We start from the raw sequence: 22,613 nt of genomic DNA on the forward strand, positions 1-22,613 counted from the left end.
ACGTTTATTTATTATTTGTCTTTCGGAAGCAGTCAGCACAGCAGTCATTGTCATCAAAATGAATTTGTGCTGTGGAATCCCAAAGCGTTAGTGACTTCTTTCTTCTTGTTTTTAAGCACACTGCAGGAGCATGGGCTGCCTTGCCTAAGGATTGAGAATATTTGTTGCTGTATGCTTGGGCTGGTTTTATGTAGGGCAGAAGCATGAACTCTAGTTCAACTTCTGCGGTATTCTAGGAAATGCAGTCTGGAGATCCCTGGCAGGTTTTTTTTTCTTTTTCTTTTTCTTTTCCTTTTTTTTTTCTAACATTTGTTTGGGTTCTGTTTATGCGAACTCATGTACGACTTTCCCAAGGGCCTAAGGAGTTTTGGACTTAATTGAGCAGAAGAAAATCCCAGCCACCCTCCAAGGAGGGTGGGATCTGTTGTGGAATCAGGCTCTTGGCTGAAGCAGAGGCATGGTGGGAGCTCTTGGGCTGCGTTGGACTCTGTAATTAACTAGCTTCATGCAACCTATTTGTAACAGCATTGAAAATGGGCTTTTTGTTTTCATGCCCTTGCCTCTCCGTGTCTGCTTGTCTCTTGTGGTAAAGGCTAAGCACTTGGGAGACGGGCAGCCACCGCCGTGCTGCTCTGACACAGGCCAAACGCAGCCACCCCCACCTGCACGGCGATGCTGAAATAACCCAACGTCCCCCGAGAGGGATGTGCGGGAGCTTTGGTTGCGTAGAGCCTTAAAACCAAACCCAAAGGTGCCTAAAGGAATGGATAGATGATTCTAATCTAGTTTTCAGGCATGTCTACATCTTCAGGCACTCAGATAACTTTAAAATCCCGTGTCTTAGAGAGCAGCTGCCAGGAGGCTGCAGCAGGAGGCTGACCCCCTGCAGCTACCTGACGCCCTCTCACGCACCCCTCACTGCTCCTTATCTGACTGCAGGTGAATTTCTCCTCTGACTTGCAGAAATAACTCCTCAAAATGGATCAAATCCCACTTAGTTTTGGTTGTTTGGGTTCCTGCTTCCAGCCCTGGGCTTTTATTCTAGCAAAAAATACTGGCTTGCGTTGACACGAATAGCATTTGGTTCTGAACGCTGTTTTAGCGTTCATTTCTCTAAACAAGGAGTGCAATTACCTTATGGTGAAATAACTGTCTCCAACTGTCTTTTTTCCATTAAACAAATGGGAGGTTTTACCTCTTGGTCTTCCTACAAGATTAATGCACTGTCTCTGCGGGAACTGTCTTCAAACGATCGAGGAATCTGAACAAGTCGCAGACAGGAAGCCTAATTGTCCCAGAGCCTTGTTTAGCCAGTGACGATATTCATTAAGAAGTGATCTGTGTTAATAACACAGCTAATAACTCTTCTAAATGAAAAACCCTCCTTTTTTACCCCCACAGGCAGGGATAATGAACTCCTAAATCAGTGCTCTTTCCGAGGAAGCTTATTTTTTTGCAGAGGTTGGCTTAAGACCTAGCTGATGACAGAGGATCCTGGTGCCTGTGCTCACATCTCACTGGGAATTTAACTCGGAAAAGCTGCAACTTCAGCTAAAGCCAGGGGATGTTTTTCCTTCTCTTCTTCACCTGTCAAGTTTGGTTTTGAGGGAACGAGGTGGGATTATCTCCTCTTTTTTTTTTTTTTGGCACTGTATGAGGTACGTTACGACTCTACAACACTTGCTGCAGGGAAGGAAAGCTCAGGGCTGTGTGCAGAAAAAGAATTTAGGGGAACTTTCCTGTATTGACAGACTCCTGTGGTATCAGTGTATGGAAAGCATCGTGCGCTCAGTTTTATTGAGAGTCTTATGTACTTGGTGAGCTTTTCTGAAAGGTCTAGGGCTGGCATCAACACCGCTGCTTGAAAACACTAATTACAGAATATTTTCTTTGGAAAAAACTTGGCCTGCTTGGTGGGTGAGAAAAAGCTTGAAAAATACACCTCTAATGGCTCCAGCACGGATTGCTTGTAAAAAGAATCTGCAGAGGCTTAAAAAAAAATACCTTATTTTCTGATTTTAGGGATTGGAGAGATTCATGAATTTTCAGTGCTTTGGTTGGCGCTGCCTTTGGGTCGGCTGAGCAGAGGCTGCTGCCTTCCCTCCGAGTTGGTGCTGTGCTAGGCAGGGGAAATGACAGGGAGAGAGCAAAAAGAGCTGGAATTCCTTATTTTAAAACCCAAAGTAATCCCCCCCAAAGTGTCCCCATTAATACCAGCTTGAGTGGCAGAGCAGGAAATGGGCTGAAAATGAACAAAGAGCAGCGCGGCGGGAATGCTAATGCGAGCAAATGCCAATTCGCACTTCGGCAGGTGGCATGTGGCAGCTTCCTCTCCTCTTCAAACATTTTAGCCAGATAATGAGTGAAAAAAACCAAACATTTTTAGCATAATCAACTGCATTTGGAAGGGAGAAGCGATAGAGGAAGGGGAGCTGTGGTGCTAATTATTTGCCAGCCCAGCCGGTGGCCGAGGACGCGGGGGGCTCGGTGCGAATTGCCGGCAGCGTGGGTCCCAGCTCTGGGCTGCCAGGGGCAGCGGGTGGCACACGGGCGAGCTGCTGGCTTGCTGAAATGGCAGCCACGTCTGCCTGCCAGCAGCTGCTGGGGCCGGGAGGGGGACAGCAAAACGGGGTTTCGTATCGATAGGGATTGGGGTTGCGATGGGGAAGTGAAGCGCAGAGGAGTGCCGGCGGCTGTCTGGTCCAGGGCGGTGTGTTTATGCGAAGCAGATGGTTGACTGCTTTCCTCTGCCAGCAGATTAGGGAGCTGGCTCTGAACCATCTTGCGTGGCTCCCCGGGAGTGCTGGGTTCCTGTCGGTGGCAGAGCGACGCTCCCTCGGGTGTTCTACCCAGGGCAGCGCTCTCGCATGGAAGGTGAGGGTCCCGGGGTATTTCGCAGGTGCCTTTTGCAGACCCAGCTCTGGTGCTGACAAAGCAACCTCGTGCTGGGTATCCTGAGCTGCCGTTTCGAGGTTCCTCCTCCAACATGCTCCCGCACTTCGGAGAAAAGTGAAGGGAGGTTACAGCTGCTGGGCTGAGCGGTGTGGGTAGGCAGCAATGGGATTGGCATCCTGGTGCTCCTCCGGGGGACGTCTGCTCTGTACTCCCAAACCATCCCGGTTTTCTGACTCTGCAGTTGTGCAAGGCATGGTGTGACAGAGAGGGTAAGGCAGGACATTAGGAAAACCTGCTGAAGATAGAAATTAAGATGAACATGGCCAACAAAGGTGAAGAGTAAAAGCTCTGAATCTTTATTGTTACTGAACGCCTACAGAAGAGGAGGTGGCAGTTGGGTTTGCTTTGTTTTTAAAAACTTGCCTGCTAGAGCCAAACTGCCATGAGTAAATTAAACTTTCCAGAGTCATTAAGCCCAGATTAACCTTGTCCCTGACTTCCACATCACCCAAAAGGCCATTGCCATTACAATGCAAATTTAATTTTCAGGCTTTCTGTTCCTAGCGTTGATGCCAGGCTGTACCAGCACCCATGTGAAGTCTGTGCCTTGACTCAGCGCTTGCTGTAATAGCCAAGCCATAGCTGCTGATTTTGCTGTCAGCATTGAGTCATGCTGAGAGAAGTCCGTGGTCAGGGCAGTGTTGTTTTATCCTCCTTTTGAAAGGCAGAGCCTTGTTCTTCCCCCGTTTTGCAGAGGTCCTGGCTGCTTGGGTACCAAGGTTCAATGTTCACTGAACTTGGCACTGCTTGCTGATGGTCTAGTGCCAGGTGCTAATTCTTGCTTTATTAGAAATCTTCAGTTTAATGGTGGTGGAAAAGCCTTCAAACTGACAAGAGAGAAAAATCTGAGGTCTGAACATCCATGTTATCCCTCTGTGGGCTGCTAAACTTGGGGTGAAAAACTGAAGGGTGCTTATTTTTCAGCTTAAGCTTTTTATGCTTAAAAGTACAGGTTTGGGTCAGCCAAAACATTTCACTGAGTTTTGTCAACTTGTGAAGTTACTTCAGCTGGGGCATCAAGAATTAAAATTGAAATATATATATGTCTTTTGCCTTTTTGGAAACTACCTTATATGGAAACATGTTTCATTTTGTCTTTTAAAAATGCTCAAGCCCTTGAGTAAACTCCAGCTCTTGGTGTTTAAACGTAACCCACATGATTCAGTTTACACCATCATTTTTCTGTTTGTGGGGAAAGTGGGCTGCCAGCAAACTTAACATCAGTTTTGCTTGCTCTGTGGACAGACCACTGAACAGAAGCTGTTGTTCCCCTTGTACACAGCGAGACAAAAACTCCTCTGTAACTGAAATACGAGTTACTGGAGGGCTGTGGACAGGAGCATGTGGCTGGGTTTTTCGGTAATCTGTATTTAAGCTGTCACGGACAACTTCTAAACCTTCACGGCTACTGGAGAATTGGGAAGGGCAATCCAGGGATGCGGGCACTGAGAACGGGAGTTATTTGATACTGCATAGTTACTGGAAATTATTGCTTGACAAAGCCCCAGCTTTTTAGGAAATGCCAGAAAAACAGACATTTTAGATATATGCCAATTAAATGTGTGGAAACATGCTCTCTTCTCTGCAGATACCCTCTCTGCAATATAGGTGTCTTCCAATAGGAGAATACAGAGATATTTAAATACTTTACATTTAAATTTCAAATTATGCCGCACAGTGCATTTACACTGCATAACACTATTTTCTCCTCCTCCTTTTTTTTTTTTTTAAAGTCTCTTAAGAGAAGGTGCTCTCTGTACTGTACAGAGGCTGGAACAGCAGCAGGAAAATGTGACTTTGAAATAATGGGATCTATAAGAATAGGCAATTTCGTTCAAGTATAGTGATTTAGTGCCCTGTTAGTGTCCAGATGTATAACTCCATTTCCAGAGACCATAAGTTTCTTCACAAGCGTAATGACAGGCTTAAAACTTGTCAGACTAATGCCACGGCTCTCTCTGTCCTCAGCTGTTCCACATAATTACAGGAGCAAGGAAATTTCGTTCTCTCCTAACGGATTAGCTCCCAGAGGAATAAATCAGATAATGTTATTGCACCACTGCTGCCTTGTTTCTTTCCCTCCATCCCTAAAAGGCTGGATAGCCCCCGTGACGCAGCGAGAAGCCGGGGCTGGCAGTGATTTTTCTCACCCACAGTCTGTGATGGGGTCCTGATCCTAATTCCAGCGTCAGCAAGGACAAACTTTTTGAAATGCTGTGGTTTTGCTGTTGTTTGTTGCTTTTGACACTAATTTCAGCTTCTGTGTTTGCTCTGCCCCCAGATGATGGCCCTTACTCGAAGGGGAGCAAGGACTCCGGCGGGATGGATGCAGCCCTGGTCTCCAGGAGGCAAAGCATCCCAGGTAAAGGAGGGGACCCACTCCTCCAACACTTCGGGGCATGCATTACGCTTTACCTGGCTTTACCCCAAAAGAGTAACCCCCCCATTTTGGTGTATCTAACAGCAAGGCTTTTGCTGGAGGGCAGAAATGGATGGCAGTAGCCAGTCGCAGTGGGTGGTACGGTCCTGGTGCAACTGTGGTCCAGTGTGGAGCCATTAATGGTGGTCACAGTGAGCTGGGTAAGGATCGGTTCCTGCCCTCAGCTGACACCTGCAAAGAGGAAAATAATGGCAAAGGAGAGAGGAAAGAAATGCTGCCACATCAGGCTTGCAGGGCAGGGGGAGACTGGCAGCTCGTCTCCTTCCTAATAAAGCACGGGGCTTGATTTTGTCTTCTGACCATTAATAACCCAGATTTGGTTTTGTGTGTTGCAGAGCCTGGGGAGGGAGCAGGGCCCTTTTGTCATTTGAACATCAAAATCTAGGCGTAATTGCCAATAGAAGAAATCCAAGATTACTTCCCTATGGCACTTAAAGGCCATGTCTTGAAGGACCAGATCCAGCTTAACCAGCTCACTTTCACATCTTGTGTGTGTCTCTGATAGCAGCAGTAGATTTATGGAGGCTTTGGCTGCTGTCCCTGACTGTTTACCTTGATAGATTGATCTCAGGAACCTGCCTTTTTCCAGAGCAGTGGTTTCTCCTTGAACCCACAACAATGGGTAATTGCACTCTGGGAGTTCTCATTTTAAACACTTTTCAAGGATCAAAATTAAACCCCATAGAAGAGCTAATAATCTCCCCTCGCGGCACCATCTGTGTTGATCAGTCACGTCTGTAGCTGAGAGGAAATTTGCAGGATAGTGCTGGATGGCATTCCTTCCAGCATGGTGGGGAGCCCCCACAAAGTTTCTGGCAACGCCTGGGATCCTGGGCTGGTGAATGGAGAACTAGGTTACTGAGTTGGCAAGGGGTCAAAGCTGTTTGAGCTTAAAGAGCAGGAGCATTATGGACCTGTCGTTTCGCAACAAGCTGCCGTTACCACGTTAAATAGGGACCCAGCAGTGCCTGAATGCCTTCCAGACTGGTGCTAGATTGCAAAGAGGTTCTCCACTTGTGTTAATCAAGTGCACGGGTTATTCTTGGAAGCACTTCACAAAACAGGTAGTGCATGGCAGGACGTGGTGAGGTGCAATTTCTCGAGTCACGATGGCATTACACAAGGAGCAGTGTGCTAATGATGAGGCACCGTGGTGCCAAACGACACGTGTTTTCTCCCAGTGAAAGAGGACAGAGAAGGGAAGCCCTGCACGAGCACAGATCTACTGTGTCAGTGTGTTGTTTAAGACAACCCGCCCTGCTCTGGAAATCATAGCGTGCAGGAGGTTTCAAATGTTCCCTCTCGAAGCACAGCACCTCCTTTAAGCCTCGTGGGGCTTGCTATGTGAATGATCTCGTGGGTCATTTGCCGCTTGGGTTTTGTTCCACAGCCATGGCACTGCTTTTGTCCACTTGCTGCCAGTGCCCATCACCGCCTCCTCCTGCATGGCTTTGGAGGAGGTTGCCCTGCGTGAGGGAGGCTGGTTTTCTCCTGTAAAACTGCGAGGGTTTTCAGTACCCAGAGAGAGTGGAGGTGGATGGATCATGTTGTAGACAAATTCTATAAAAGCTTCTTAGAGGAGGCTCTGGCAAGGGATGAAAGTCATCTCATTTGTCCCGGGGCTAGTCGTCCTCTGAGCAGAGTGCGAGTGCCGTCGTGTGGATTAACGCGGAGCTGCCTTCCGCCAAGTCAGCAGAGCTCTTGGTCTCTCCTTGGGCTGCTGCTGGCTTCCCTCCTCCACGTCAAATCCAAAAATCCAAATAGTTTAGGGACGCTGTTTTTGTAAAGCCCAGAGGTGCGCTGTAATGGGACCAAAGCTGGCATCAGGTCAGGCTTGATTCATAGGTGTTAGACAAGCAAGAGTGTCTTGTTGGACTAAAGGAAGGTAAAACATATGCTGCCTGCAGCAAACAGAGGAGTGCTACTGGTGCAGCAGGCACCCTAAACCTGACCCTGCCCATACATACTGGGGTTGTGGTTCATGTGAAACCAGTTACGTTTGTGTGTGTCTCATGGCTTCAACGGCAGATGGACATGCGGTGGTTAGTATGGAAAAAGTTTGACACGGACCAGATGCAGATCGTGCAGACACTGCTGTGAACGAGCGAAGTTTGTGCCTCCTGCGCCTTCCCCTGCTGACAGCAGGATCCCACCCCTCCCCACGTTATGCTCTTTACCTCCCGACTGCATTGACATCTCAGGATGTTTTTTAAATCAGAGTATTTAAGATCCACCCTATTCTGTCCATCCAGGCAGCTGTTGCAGGTCCACAGCATCCTCCTGCCTGGGAACTGTGACTGCCATGCAGCCCTCCAAACACCCACCCCGGTCCATATAAAACATAGCTCCTGAGGTAATCTCCCTGGGGCTCTGCCCGGCTCCCAGCACCCTGGAAACACGATATTTTCATCCTCTCACAAGCTCTCACTCCCCTGCCTTGCCCTGCTTGGTGTTGCCTGCCAGACCCGCATGCAATGCTTTCCCACCACTCCTGCAGGTCCGCCAGACACACTTCTCTTTCACAATTCCAATTCAAAGAGAAGTTTTCTCTTCCTGCTAACAGTATAAATCATGGCAGATCTGCTCTCCCACCACCCGTAGGAAAAGGCTCTCCTTGGGATTGGAAGGAATGTGCCTTCCACTGAGGGGTTTGCCTTTATTCCTGATCTTTCAGAAGAGTTCAGAGGGGTCACCATCGTGGAGCTGATCAAGAAGGAAGGAAGCACCCTTGGGTTAACCATTTCGGGTGGCACGGACAAAGACGGAAAGCCAAGGGTCTCCAATCTGAGGCCGGGAGGACTGGCAGCAAGGTGAGAAACGGAGATGGGGCACAGGGAGCATGGGAAAGCTGGAGGGGAGTAGTTGCATGTTCTAGCTCCTGAATGAATATGGTTATAATTAAACTAATTGGCACCCGGCTTCTTTTTTTTTTTTTTTTTTCACGTGTCTCAGAACGCGAAGTTGTTGCTTCAGTAAGTCGAATGTCTTCTATTTTGAGTTATTTCCCATGCTCTGTGCAATTATGCTCTGAAATTTTGTGTAGGGATATTTGGGATTCTGTGAAATTAGGCAGCCTTGTCAGGAGAGCTGCATGGTACAATACATCTTGATCAAGCCAAGTGGTTTAATATTGTATCTGTTCTGAATACTGAGTGTGTAAGTAACATTACTGGCTCAGAAAAGGAACGGGAGAAGAAAGGCTTCAAGAAGCAGATAAAGGGAAAGGGTAATTGAACAATTTTGTAGAAAACAGGCAAAAGGCAAGATGTTTTCTTTTCTCCTGTTGGAATTTTATTTCAGACAGCTCCTGGTATGCTTCTCTTTGACTGATTGCTCTATGCGAACGGGAACTGAGCAACAAAAAGAGAGGTTGTGAACGTATATACAGCGATTGTTACTGGATGTATAGATCTGAACGCTTGCCAGTGGGAAAGGGATGGCTTCGATTTTAGCATTTCTCTCTGAGAGCAGGCACATGCAGTCAGACAGCTAAGATCAGCCCAACGCTGGTGGCTTGTTCACAAAATCTTGCAGTTACCAAAGGTTCACCAGGCATGCTCAGCCTGAGCGTAACAGAGGCTGTGTCCTACCACTGCTTTCTCTTTTTCGCAGAAGTGACCAGCTGAACGTCGGGGATTACATCAAGTCGGTGAATGGCATTAACCTGACCAAGCTGCGGCACGACGAGATCATCAGCCTGCTGAAAAACGTGGGCGAAAGGGTAGTGCTAGAAGTAGAGTATGAGCTGCCGCCAGCCGGTGGGTGCCTCTGACGATGCTGCTCTCTTTTCTTGGCCACGTTTTGTCCCGGGGTGCAGATGGGCTTACTCGTGCTTGAGCCATCGTGGCGAGGGCAATGTCCGGGGGCACTGTGATGTTCTGCCTTCGTCTGCTCGCGGTGGATGTTGCAGAGCTGCGTGCGGTCAGAGCAGAGTGCTTTTTCCAGCACAGTGGGTGCCCGTTCATGCACACTGTCAGGAGATGGCTGATTAGATCTGTCTTGCCTCCGAGTGACTTGGTAGCACAGGCCAATCTGCCTCCTGATGCTACTTCAGCGTGTTTTTCTTTTTCCCTTTTGGAGTGTGGCTATGGGAGATTTTATTCGGTTTTAAGCATATATTGCCAGCTCCTCTTTTCTGAACTGCAGCAAGTGCATTTACTCCTCAAGATGCTTTGAAATATTAGGTGTTTTCAGAAGGGAAGCTGAAGCAATCTGCCTTCAAGCTAAGGGGCCCCTGGCAGAGGCTGGCAGGCGCAGACCTCATAAACAGGGCTTGTGTCCCGATGTGGGAGACTGTGCTTTTGCACTGGTTTCTTTTGTCTGATTGTAACAAATACCTCAGTACAGTTTTTCATCACGGTCATCATTGTGAAAATGATCTCCCTGGTTATTACTCACTCAGTTACTCAGAGGGTCAATCAGAGAATGACTGGGCAGAAGAAATAGAAAAACTAAAAATAAAAAAGGAAAAAGCACAACTAATGAAATCCAAACGTTTTACCCCAGCTGGCAACCCATCTTAAACTATATAGCTTTGCTGTAGCTGCTGCCTTTACCTGAAAGATACTGAATATGTAGATGACCATATAAAGCCCTAAGAAGTAAAAAAACAAACCTGAATTATTTGAATCTCTGTTCTTCATCCCCCTCTGTTTTGCTGGAAATGTTAGTTAGCTTTTGCATACAGCCCTGGTAAAAATAAATAAATAAATAATCCAAACCACAGAACCCTATGGTTCAGTTTTTCCATGTAGAGATGGCAACTCTTAATAACCTTTTTGCTTAGCTGTGAGCCTGGCTATTAGGAATCTGATAAGCTGTCCTTAGCAGCTAAGGAGCAGTGCCAATACCGCATGGCTCAATCAATAGCAGCGACGCAAAATGTCTCCATTTCTGAATGAGCAGGAAGAGCACACTGAAATAGTGACTTCTCTCAGATGAGATTATTGATGTTGTTTATGACTAATCCAAACAAAGAAGCACTGCGAAATGCAGGGACTTGTCCGTTACTGCCTTGCTCCAGTTCATTGTTGGTTGCTCGCGTGCTTTTATCTGTGCTGAGGGTTTGCTCTTGCTGCGTGCACTCGCCTCTTTCTCTCCCCAGGCAAAAACCAGAAGGATAGTGCAATTCAATAGCTTGTGCTTGTGGCTTTCAATTTTTCTCCCCAGTTTGTAATTTCCTGCTTTGGAGAGACCTTGCAAGTCTAAGTCTAGTTTTCAGGCCACTGTGTCAGATCATCTCTTTCATGAATAAAGCGAGCCCTGCATTAACACCAGCTTAGGTTACCCTGCTCCCACTGCTCTTACCAAAGGCTGCTGCAGAACTTCATGCTTGGTTGCTTAGGACAGAAATTGGACGGTTTCCTAACTCATTTGTGGATGCTTTATGCTCTTTTCTTGGTATGTATCACCCGTCTGCTGAGAGCCTTCCTGCGCCCCAAGCTTTTCCCTCTTGAAGTATTTCTAGGCTGCATCCCTGTCAGCAGCCTGTGCAGGAGCAAAGCAGCTGTGCGGGGGACTGGTTTGGGGCTTTATTTGGCCTTGTCCCCAGGGCTGCCTGCCTGCGAGGGGGTACCGTGCCTCAGCTGTGCATCTTCTGGGGTAGTTTAACCCTAACTGGGGCAGGTTGCAAGCACTCGGGAAGCTTGGCAGTGAGAACCAGTGTGGTTCATGAGGACAGAGGGGAAAGTGGTTTCCAAAACCCCTCCTGAGCCAAGGGGAGAGGCTGGCATGGACGTGCTCAGGGTGCCTTTGGCTCCAGCTTGCCAGGCTGAAGTCAAGCTCCTGGTCTTTTCTCTGGTTTGAATATAAGGGATTGATCTTTTTGGAGCGGACTAGGCTAAAATGCCGTGCACCATTCTGAACGGAGAAGACTGGGAAATTGTCTCATATTCACAGCAGTACTTCAATAAATCATTAAATAACAGGGGACGGCAAGAGACAGCAACAGTTTTCTTTCTTTTTCTCTTTACTTTTGTACATTAAACAGAACTGTGTATTTAACATAACATTACTGAATTGCCCCTAGGATCAGTTTAAAGGATTCACTTAATCTTTTTTTAAAGTCAAAATGTGGGAGGAAAGGGAAAAAAACCTCAACCTTTTGTGCTGAGGATTTGGGATTTTCATTTTCTTTAAGGTCAGCCAGTGGCTGTCCTTATACTGCTGCTGCAGCTCTTTTTTTTTTTTTTTAAATAAGTTTCCATCTGCAGCAGAAGCTTCTGGCTTTTCAGTAATACTGAACACATTAAAGCTGGTTGATAAATGAGAGGGTTCTACTTGAATGTCAGAGTATTATCCAAGACAAACTTGAGGTGAGATGTACAACGCTGAACTGGTCCAGTCATCCCAAAACATGGTGGTTGGCTCTAGTGAAGGTTCATGTGTCTGGCTCGTACTTTTTTTGCCTCCAAACAGGCATAATACAATATGGAGATAGGGGCTGAACTTTTGTTTTAATGCTGTTATTTGTTATTATTTTGTAGAGTGGCATGGAAAAGACTTGTCTGGGGATAACCAAGCTTTTCTCTCTTCCTTCAGTGCCGGAGAGCAGTGCTGGCATTATTCCCAAGACCATTGAGGTGTCCCTCTACAAGGAAGGCAACAGCTTTGGCTTTGTGCTAAGAGGTTAGTGGCTTCTTCGGTGAGAAATGATTTGGGGACAAGCACTGGCAGAGGTGACATGGGAAGCAGGAAGAGAAAAGAAAGATAGCGGATGTCATAAACCTCAGATGAGAAACAAAAGTGTGCCCTGGAGAGCATCCCATGCAGCCTTCAAGGACTGCCGGCTGCCTAATCTAGGGCACTCTTTGCATTGCTTTCAAGCTGTGTCAGCTGTTATGTGATAAATGTCCCTACTTTCGCAGCACTCTAATTCAGACTTCGAAACCTCCAGTGACTGACGGCTTTCCCGGTTTGCTTACAGGGGGAGCCCATGAAGACTGGCACAAGTCCAGACCGCTGGTGCTCACTTATGTGAGGCCAGGTGGCCCGGCAGACAGGTAATGCTCCTCCAGTATCTGCTTTCACGAGACAGACTGGCAGCTTTCACCACATTTTTGGACATGTGTCCTTCTTGTCCTCCTTGCTGGTGTCACCCCGAGGCCTCTCTTGCTGGTGCTGTGGTGCTACAGAGGTGGTGTGGGGTCTGTGGTGTGCAGGCAGATTGGAACTGGTGTTCATAGGATGACCTATGTATGGAAACACCAGAAACTCCTCTTCCAGAGGCAGCCATCTAATTAACCCTGTGCAGATGAAGAGCTGATGCTATATTCGAAAGCAGGAGGCAGCCTATCTATTCTCAGGCTGCTAATTTAATGTGATGGGCCTGACACTATAAATAACCCAAGCTATTGTCCCAGGGAATGTTCAACTCTTACAGGATCAAAGTAATTGACTTTATATATAAATACATACACATATATAAATATATAAATGCAAAAAAAGTAACTTTTGTGTTCCTACAGGGAAGGGTCCTTGAAAATTGGGGACAGGCTGCTGAGCGTTGATGGGATTCCTCTGCACAGCATGACCCATGCTGACGCCCTCAATATCCTGCGGCAGTGCAGCCAGGAGGCACTCTTCCAGATAGAGTATGATGTGACCATCATGGGTAAGGCCAAAACGGCTGGGGTGGCATTTTCTCTGACAGCCTGGAAAGTATGCGAGACCGGGGGCAGCAACTGGGATACTTGGTTTCAGAGCAAAAGTTGCTGAGCACTGTGCTGCCAGCATGGGCGTAGGGGATAGAGTTCAAAGGCGGCTTAGCTGAAGGTACTTGAAATGTCCTTATCCAGTGACATGTCTCGACGGGAGTGTCGACTGATTTTAGAAGGGGAAAAAGAGGAATCTCTAATGTAGACAAAGAGGGCATAGGAGAAGTCAGAGTTGAAGGGGGTTGGAATGCTGGTACTCTGCCAGCATTGCACATACCAATATTAAATGTGTGCAGGGCAATGAGCTGCAAGCAGGCATTGACTCGAAGTGGCAGTGGCTTTGGTTCTGAGTTTTGACCCTGTTTAATTCTAGAGCTATTCCTTTTCTTAGAACTTTCAGTTCAGATCTGCTTCTGAAATAAACGAGGAGTGTCCAACTGTTTGACCCCAAAGAAGACGGAACTTACTGGAGGGCAGAGGATGGGTATTTCTAAAAATGATCTACACAGTAGATACCAAGTTTGAGTGTTTTTTTTTTTTTCTTTCCATTTGATTTTCAGTTTCAAGCTCAGGGAAAGGATTTATTATTAGCTACTGTAAAGTCATTCTGAGCTGCCTTTGTGACACACAGCTGTTACAGCAGGGAGTGTTGTTAATGAGTTTAAGGTTACTACAGAGTCTGAAGCTGGGCTGGCTCTGGAAGCTCACTGAGCTGTGCATTTGATTTTGGTGTTGCGTATATGTCTCCAGAGGGGCTTCTGCTTGTACAGGAGCCACAAGCTGGACTAATTTGGAGTCTCTTCTGCAAATCTTGCAAACCAGTCCAGCACATCTGAGCCTGGGATCCAGTGAGAAATAGGAGTTAGATCAGATTATTTTCTGATTACCAGTGAGGAAGGAAATCAGAAGGATCTGTAGCTGAGAGAGTTTAATGCCACAAGCAAAGAGAGCTGAGAACACCAGAACTTGTTCCAGGCAACGTGCAAGAGGGTGCTCCAGAATAAGCGAACTCCTTCTGCAACCCCTGAGGACATTCTGCTTCCTTCTCTCTCTCCTTCCTGCGAACTACCCTTCCATTCAGTACAAACTCCACAAGCATGGTCATAGTGAGCTGTGTCCCCTGGGGAGGGAGGCTGCCAGGAGCTGGGCGGCTGTGTGTCACACAGACACGCACCCCGCAGGGACAGCTGGAAGGAAAACCTCAGGGCTCTGCAGTTACCTGCCTGCTGCCTGGCTTCTGCCATGTTACAGGAGCAGCTGCTCTTTAGAGGTTGGCTGGCATTCAAGAAGAAGAGGAAACTCTTAAAATTATGGTAAACAGAAATTACCCAAACCCTGTTTTCTACCATTTTTAAAGATTTTGATTGTGGTAGCTCCGCAGAGGTCAATAAGGGCTGTCCTGCCTGGCATGCGGGACAGGCAGAGCTGGGGAGGGATTTTGCTCAGAGCTTTCCAGTCTGAACAGAAGCAAACATTTAGTGGTGTGTGGGAAATGGGCTTTGGGGGGTTTTCTTGTTTGTATGGTCTCCTGGTGCAAATGTCACAGAAAGTTGACTGTTTTAGATCCTGACTTGGAGCAAAAAATAGTCATGAAAGTGTTCAGTGTTTCTTCTCGAGAAACTCTCCCACCTGAAGCTGAACACAAGCAATGTCAGGTTCTGTGCAGTGCTTCTCCCTTTTGTGTTGCTACACAGTGGGCCATGACTATGTACATCCCAAGAAGGTATAAAACCAGCCCCTCTTTAGTTAATTTATTCATAGACTGCTTCTCCCCATCTCTATAAATGGGATGCTTTCTTTAAAGGCAAGATGATGCAGAACATGTAGCTTAAAACAATCTCTGCAGACAGTTTTGCCAAGGCAACTGCTAATAACTGCAGCAGGATCAGTGCATCATCCCCAAATCACAAATATTACAGACATTCTCTTTAGCAACCAAGGGAAGATGATGAGAGAAGGGAAAAGCAGGTGCTGGAAGCAGTGTGGGGACACGAGTAGCCTGAAGGGAGCACCACATTTAGCTGAACAGATGAACAAGATGTGCTAGCTGTGGTGGGTGCAGCATGTGTCTGGGACCTGAGTGTTGAGGAGAGCTGAGGGAAAACGGTACCTGGTTCTGTGCATGGTAAGAGAGGCTGTGAGGATGCTGGGGACCGGCAGTTAAATGAGACGGAGAGACCACACGGTAAAACAGATCCTCTGCCCAGGGACTGACAACCAAGCCCTTAGTCGTACTAATGGTTTTTGGCATCCCTCCCTCACCTAGCCCACCGCCTCCCAAGGTGTGCTCTGTGATTTGGGGAGAAAAGTAACAGCTCTGCTGGCACTCTTTTAAAACATGCTGCTGGGGTGAGGCTTTCCACTTGGCAGCCATGTTCCCATTTTGAAAACTAGCTCTTGCTGAAGGGGCTTGGGGAGCATGTGGCCACGCCATTTGCTTGATTCATTCAAAGAGCTGGGGATGCCACCAGTGTAGTGGTGTGGGCTGACCCTTGAGGAGGGAAAGTTGTTTTGCTACATCTGTCCTTGGTGAGAGACCAAGGCTGCTGCGGGGGAGCGTTGAATCATGGCAATCCCCAGCCAGCAGTGCAGTTTCCGAGCCCAAATTGTGTACTGAGGATGAGTTGCGTGGAGCTCTCGGTGCGAGGGCTGCGGCAGCTGCTTGCCACCACCGCCAAGCATCCCCCGGCTGCTGGCTTCCACCAGGGAGGCCAGCGTAGGACGGGGCTGCAGCAGGCTTTCAGTCAAATTGGCTGAGATTTCTCAAGGCCACTGAAGGAATTAAATTAATCTTCCATTTCCATTTAAAAGGAGCGCAAACTGGGCACGCACCTCCCTTGGGCATGGGGAAAGTCTCTGCCTTTTGCTGATGCCAGATAAACATTGCAATAAACAGATGCTTTCCTGTGGCGACGCTCTATCTTGTGGGCCTTTTAAAAAAGGGTAAAAATAACACAAAAAATCCAACAAATAAACTGATCAGCCAGAAACGGGTGGCATTTGAATAGTTATTCTGTAAATAAGCTGTGTGTGCTGTGACACAAGGCACTGGGCTGCAAGCCGTGAGGGTTGAGTCATGGAGGGGGAAGCTCTCTGCCAGAGATTATGAATGAGCAGAGATTTGCTGGGTCCTCTCCTCCCTCTCTTTAAGTATTTCCTTAAAAATAAGCTTTTGAGAGAACGATCACTAAGAAAACAGCTGCCAACCCTCAGCGTTTAACTGGTGGAGAAACCAGCTCTCCTGTACCTTCAGCACCGGGGTGTCTGACTGCCTGGAGCAGGCTCTGCCTCCCGTGTATCCACCATGAGATGGATGAGTACTCAAGTGTAGGGTGGGAGCAGGTTTTGCACAGCCCTTTGTGTCCTCCTGGGACCTGGGGTCAGCCAAGTGGACAGGGCAATGGGATTTGCTGTACTTGAGCAACTTTTGATCAGCTTTCCTCTTTCTGTTTTGTTGGAAAGGGTTAGGGTTGATTAGGTCTTCAGTGAGTGACATGGTGGCTGCTGAATTTGCCCCTGAGCGTTTTGAAACGGGTGGAGTTTGGGTTTAGAAGGAAAGATGCAGGCAGGATTTGGGGTCAGATGTTAGCTGGGCTCTGGGACTGACTTTGGGCCAGAGCTGCTGATACTGAATTTTAACAGGGTGCTATCCAATTTATTTACCGTATTCATTTAATCAACGCCACCTAAAAGGAAGATGTCTTCGAAAAGGTGGAGGACAAGGGTTTATTTGATTACTAAAAACATTTTTTTTCTGAAGGTGGATGAAGACAGTGTTCGTGCTTTCACCTCAGTGTCAGGAGGTGTGGTGTCTTTATCCAACAAAGGGGAATTGCAGTGAGATCCTTTTCTGTTTCCTATTGAACAAGCTTTCTGGCTATCCACTAAAAAAGCATCTTTTGGGACAAGTTGTGTCACAGTTGTGCCTCAGTTTCCCAATCTGTAAAACAGCACAAATCATGGCTTGCCAAACCCTTCCGTGACAGTGAGCACGGACATGCAGAACAGCATACGTGTATGTTTTGTCTCCTGTTCCTTGGTAACAAAGCCCTAGAGAAATGATGCGAGCTGTTGTGTCCGCGTTCAGCTCGGTGTTGCTGGCCTCAGTGATGCCTGTTTTACACTGGTGTGACATTTGGCCCTCTGTATGCGCTGAGCAGCGTGTGAGCTGAACACCTCGTCAGTGCTCAGCCTCCAAAGAACTGCTCAGCCTCTTGGCTTGTGAGAAGGGATCTTGCTGTAGTAAGGTGAGATGTGCTCTGAACCCCAGGGGAGCTGCGGGTGCCTTTTCCACAGATGCAGGGGGAGGTTGCGGATGTGCCTGGTGGAGCAGGCATGGCTCGTGGTGCCGAAGCAGCGATGGGATTGCCTCCTGCAGGAAGGTTGCTGCCTGGCCTGCCCTGTCCTCTCAGCATTTCTTTTCAAATTGGCTTGGGTGTAATAGCCCCGTGTTAATCATGCCTCACAAATATTGCTAAATTGCAGACTCCTGACCTTTGATTTGAGCCAAATCTTTCCCTAGAATAATTAATAGAGGCTTGGCTGGTATTTCCTCGACAAATGCCTCTATAAAATGTATTTGGAACAATCCTTGTCTATGGCACTGGAGATGGGAGTTAAGGGGGCAGCAGGGTGGCCGTGCTGCACAGGGGCAGGAAGGACCGTGGGCTGGAGGACTGACTGTGATTTCCTGGAGTGTTACTGAAAGCTGGGTCCTGGCATGGCAGAAGGTGCCTGTGGCCCTTTCCTCTCGCCACTGCGCTGAGACTTTTCTGGGAAACACTTGGCAAAGCCGAGAAGCTCGGACACTGGTGAAACCAAGAGGAGCAGGTGTTTTTCTTGCAAAGAAACAGAGATCTAACATCCCAGCATGCTGTTTCTGTGGCCATTTTTACTATCTCCTTCCCTTTGGCTGGAGGAATATATGCATGTGAGTAAATCCCTTTTTGGAAGATGTGTGCTGGACACTCATGGGCTGCGAAACCATCGTATAGCTGATGCTATTGGAGAAGATCCATCGTCCCTTGGTGCTTCCTTTGCTAATGAAGCTTAAGCGTACCTTCCACAGGTTTTACCTGGGTGCTCTGTGCACCTTGGATTGAGCTGGGGCTGTGCTTTTTGCCAGGGCCTGCAGGTCTCTCCGATGGTCCTTTTCAGCAGAGAATAAACAGTGTTTTATTTGAAGCCTTGCATAATCTTAAACGTGGCTTGGCCCTGCTCCTTCCTTCCCCAGGAAAAAGGGTGCTGTGAGTAGATCAGAGCCTGAACATCCCCTGGCTGATCCCTACACAAGGGAAAAATCTGTCTCCAGGGACTTAGCATCTTAACAAATCTCATGAAAGACCTTCCTGCAGCTTAGCTCCCAAGATCTGCATCAATGTTCCCATTTATCAAAGAACAAGAATGGGCCGTGCATCAAATATTGGAGCTGAGTAGCATCAGCATTTTTAGTGGAGTATAGCTTTGGAAGAGGAAAGCCTCACCATGAATAATTAAGGGCTGAGGAGGCATCAAGCTCTCCGATGGCTCTGCCAGCCATTCCTCTGAAGCAGATGCTAACAGGTGCAGTTTCGTAGGAGTTTCAGAGTCTCACTTACAGCATGCATTAAGCTTATTGCAGAAATGAATTGTTTAAACATGAGCTACCCCTGTATTGTCTGATGGGGGAGAGAAGGCTTTTGTAAGATGCGGGTAGGAAGCTCTGTGTCTCTGCTCCCAGAGCCACACTAGTGGAACTGAAACAAGCAGCTGCAGCGATATTCCTGAGCTGATGCTGGAGTTGCTGGCTTGTGCTGGTGGTCAGCAGCATGCAAGGCTTCTGAATACCTCAGAAAGCATAATCGTATTTCTCTGTGCCTTTTTTTGGCTTGTTTGGGAAGAACCTTAAACAGTGAAGTCAGTCTGATTTTTTGTGTGCTTTTCTTTTACGTTGATATGACTGGTGCACAGACTTTGCGCATTCTCTTGTTATTTAACCCAAAAAAGAGAGGCAGGAGAGTTGTTTCCATGTGTGAATTGCTGTAATATCATAGAATCACAGAATTGTAGAATGGTTTTGGTTGGAAGGGACCCCAAAGATCATCTAATTCCAACCACCCTGCCATGGGCAGGGACACCTTCCACCAGACCAGGTTGCTTAAAGCCCCATCCAACCTGGCCTTAAACACTTCTAGGGATGGGGCATCCACAGCTTCTCTGGTGCCTCACCACCCTTGTAGTAAAGAATTTTTTCCTAATACCTAATCTAAATCTGCCCTTGTAGTTTAAAACCATTACTCCTTGTCCTATCACTACACTCCCTGACAAAGAGTCCCTCCCCAGCTTTCCTGTGGGTCCTCTTTAGATACTGGGAGGATTTCTTTGTTAACTAGATGTGATGCAGAGTTGTGGGGGTGTAGGATGTCCCAACTACAGATGTGCTGATGCTCAGCGCAATTGGCCAATCTCTTGTCTGCTTCTGCATTTAGTACAAGAAAAGTCTGTAGAGGTGTCTTGAGATACTCTCTTGTTTTGCAGATACAGTAGCAAATGCTTCAGGTCCTCTACTGGTTGAAATAGCAAAGACTCCAGGATCTACTCTAGGAATCACACTGACGACAACCACGCATCGGAACAAGCAGGTCATTGTCATTGATAAGATCAAGCCGGCCAGTGTGGTGGACAGGTAAAGATCTGAACTGGCTGCTCCACTTCTCCTTTTCCTTTCTCCACTGCTTTCTTGTCATCTTGTTAGTTATATACCATTCTTCTCTGCCTCTCCTTGAATTGACCATGCCCGCAGGTTCTTACCACTAAGCATGCTAAAAATATCTGACCTAACACCAGTGGACACTCCTCACTGTGAACAAATGTAATTCAGTGCACGTGAAAGCTGAGTTCTGTTCTAAAAACCTTAGGTCTGAGTGCCCTGGAGCTGTGGAATGGTAGGCACCTCTTGTGGAAATTTCTGGCTGGAGCCTTTTCCTGATGTACAAGTCAGCTTGTCACCCTAGTAGTCACATCGCTGAACTGCTGGCTGGTAGGACCCACCACACCGCTGGGTGAACACCCAGCCATCCAGAGGGGCTGTGACTGTGCACTAGTAAAAACTTGAAAAATCTTTCCCAAAACACCAGCAGCCAGACTTGAACCATCTAAGTCGACGTTTTTGTCAGCGCTTAAACCTAATGTTCAAGTTGAAAGTCGAAAATGAGATATGGAAAGAAACAATTTGAAGCAAAACAGCTGGATTTTGTAAGTTTCTGCTTCCAGCCATAAGGACATGGACTTTGGCTGTGTGTATAATCACCTCTCTTGCTGTTTCCTTTGCAGATGTGGCGCGTTGCATGTTGGTGACCATATTCTCTCCATTGATGGCACGAGCACAGAGCACTGCTCCTTATTAGAGGCAACTCAGCTTTTAGCTGCCACTTCAGAAAATGTCAAGTTGGAGATACTACCTGTTCACCAAAGCAGGCTGCCTTTGAAGCCTCCAGAAACAGGTACGTCCTCTGGGCAAACATTGTTGGTTGCCCTCGAAACTCATTTGAAGTCCCTACTGTGGTTCTCACTGCTTTTGGATGCTCACAACAGACACCAAAGAGAGACATCTGGGAAGGAAAAAATGGTGTTTTGATGAAGTGCATGTGGTTAGATGATGTTCCTTAAGGATGTGAATAGGAAAAAAAAAAAGATACCATCTGTGCTTGTATGGGAAAATTGGAGTTGGGAATCCCAAGGTTTTGCAGTGCTGCTGCTTTCTTAGTACTTTGGATAAGAGACTTTAATGGAGAGGGAGGAAGACAACTTTGGTGCTGGCAAATGTATTTCTAAGCTCAGCTTTCATCGGCCGGAGCCTGGTAAGGCTTTGTAAAGGACATGTCAGTAGCTAGGCAGGGTTCCGCTGGACTTCCGTAGGAAATAAAGCTGAAGCACAAGTGTTCATTTTCTGGCCCAGCCTGTTTGAATGGCAGCTGTGTCTGAGCAGCCAGGGGCAGAGTGGAGGCATCCAGAGTGGCTGCTTTTTTTCTCTCTCCAAAGAAGTACTAGAAAAAAAAATCTTGCTCATCAAACCGTAAATACCTGTAAATTTCAAATGTTAGGAATTTGTCCTGTGAGCATCCTTATTGCCCACCTTTAGTTTCTTCTTCATGTGAGACGCTGAGTCAGGCTCTCATATACGTGTATTTGTGAAATCAGCCTCACTGTAAGATTTGTTGCAACTGCTGCCTGCAGTTTTGTTACAGTCTATATTGGGCCTCTAGTAACTCAGCTGTTTCAGTACCGGCCCCTTTTGCAACCATTTTGAGTCACTTCTCTCTCAGGAACGTGCATTTTAATAATGTTGGTGCACAGGAGCCCCAGGCCCAATTCGTTTTTCTGTCCTCTTCTAGGGAGGTTTGGTGAAAGAAGAAATTATCTGTGTTGTCTTCTTTAACGTGATGCAGTGAAACATAAACTCTAATAACATCTCCATGTCTAGAAATAAATCTCTTACACGTCCAGTCCAATTTGTGCAGAATTAAAGCCATTTAACAAAGGGGACAGATGACTTGACCTTTGTGCCCAAGAAAAAATGGAAAGCTATAATCTTTTTTTCAGTGGCTGTTAAAATGAACTATTCTCCTTCTTCCATTAGTGCCCTGGTCCTAATCTCCTTTCAGAATATATGCATTCAGCAGCAGCTCAGGAGGAGGAAGATCTGTGGAAGGACAGATCTGTGTGCTCAGGGCATTTTTACCCATACCTCCACGCATCAGACCAGTTTGCTGTGGCAGAAATTCAGCAGGCAAACTTGGGAGAATAATTGCAACACACCAGTATGAATAAATAAGGGGTTTAATGATTGTCCCCACTTTTTGTTAAACTCTTAACACATGAGGGGTAAACGGAAAGGATGCTGTTCATCGACATGGCTGTTAGGAGGCAGAGGTGAGCACCAGTGCTTGGGCTTAAGCCTTCACCAGTGCCGATGGGGATGGGAAAGGGAGGTGGTGGGGACAGGAAAGAGAGTGCTTAGGGCAAGAGGAGCAGCTCATGAAGCAGTGCTCTTCAGGGGTGTAACCAGCCACAGCACCGTGCAGCCCATGGTGGGGAGCCAAGGAACTGCACCAAAGCTGATGATCTGCATTAGGACCTGGGATAGACTCTACCTTCTGCTCCAGGAACTGAAAGGCAACTCCACAGGCTGCTTTTTCTGAGTTACGGGAAACAAATGAGGGCAGTAAGGAAAAACGGGCCATGCAAAAGCAAACTGTCATGATTGGCAGGAAAGTGAAGCCCAGAGAAAGCAGCCGAGGAGAGGAGACGGTGCAGAGGTGTCTCTGCTTGGCACTTGCATTACTGAGTCCATCCAGCGTGTGCCTGCATGGGGCTTCTTGTGATGTTTTCTAAAGATGGCTTCTTGTGCAATGAAAATCTGGTTACTGAGGAAGCGGAGAGAGATCTAAAGCCGCAGCTGCCATGAAAAAAATATGGTCCTTGCAGTCTAATGCTGAAGCGCAGGATTTGTCAAACAGAGTTTGCTCTCTCTGCAGCTCTGGGGGCATTTGGAGAGTTTGTGGGAGGATTACGCCGTGCTCACA

The 22,613-nt window shown here is 47.3% G+C and overlaps 1 protein-coding gene across 12 annotated transcripts in view; it reads left to right on the forward strand.

Annotated features, from left to right (window-relative positions):
- The window catches only part of GRIP2 (glutamate receptor interacting protein 2), a 255,299-nt gene that overhangs the window by 191,612 nt on the left and 41,074 nt on the right, over positions 1–22,613 (forward strand). For 10 of the 12 annotated variants that reach the window (XM_080606887.1, XM_080606886.1, XM_080606892.1 and 7 more), the window contains 8 exons: positions 5,237–5,317; positions 8,070–8,205; positions 9,008–9,153; positions 11,936–12,022; positions 12,321–12,396; positions 12,862–13,007; positions 19,567–19,714; positions 20,362–20,531. In XM_080606887.1, the coding sequence (XP_080463013.1) occupies positions 5,237–5,317; positions 8,070–8,205; positions 9,008–9,153; positions 11,936–12,022; positions 12,321–12,396; positions 12,862–13,007; positions 19,567–19,714; positions 20,362–20,531 (990 nt within the window). The remainder of the gene's footprint in view (positions 1–5,236; positions 5,318–8,069; positions 8,206–9,007; positions 9,154–11,935; positions 12,023–12,320; positions 12,397–12,861; positions 13,008–19,566; positions 19,715–20,361; positions 20,532–22,613) is intronic. The other 2 variants (XM_080606888.1, XM_080606890.1) reach the window with 1 other exon arrangement.

Source organism: Anser brachyrhynchus, assembly GCF_964034855.1.
Source record: "Anser brachyrhynchus genome assembly, chromosome: 10".
NCBI classification, from domain to species: domain Eukaryota; kingdom Metazoa; phylum Chordata; class Aves; order Anseriformes; family Anatidae; genus Anser; species Anser brachyrhynchus.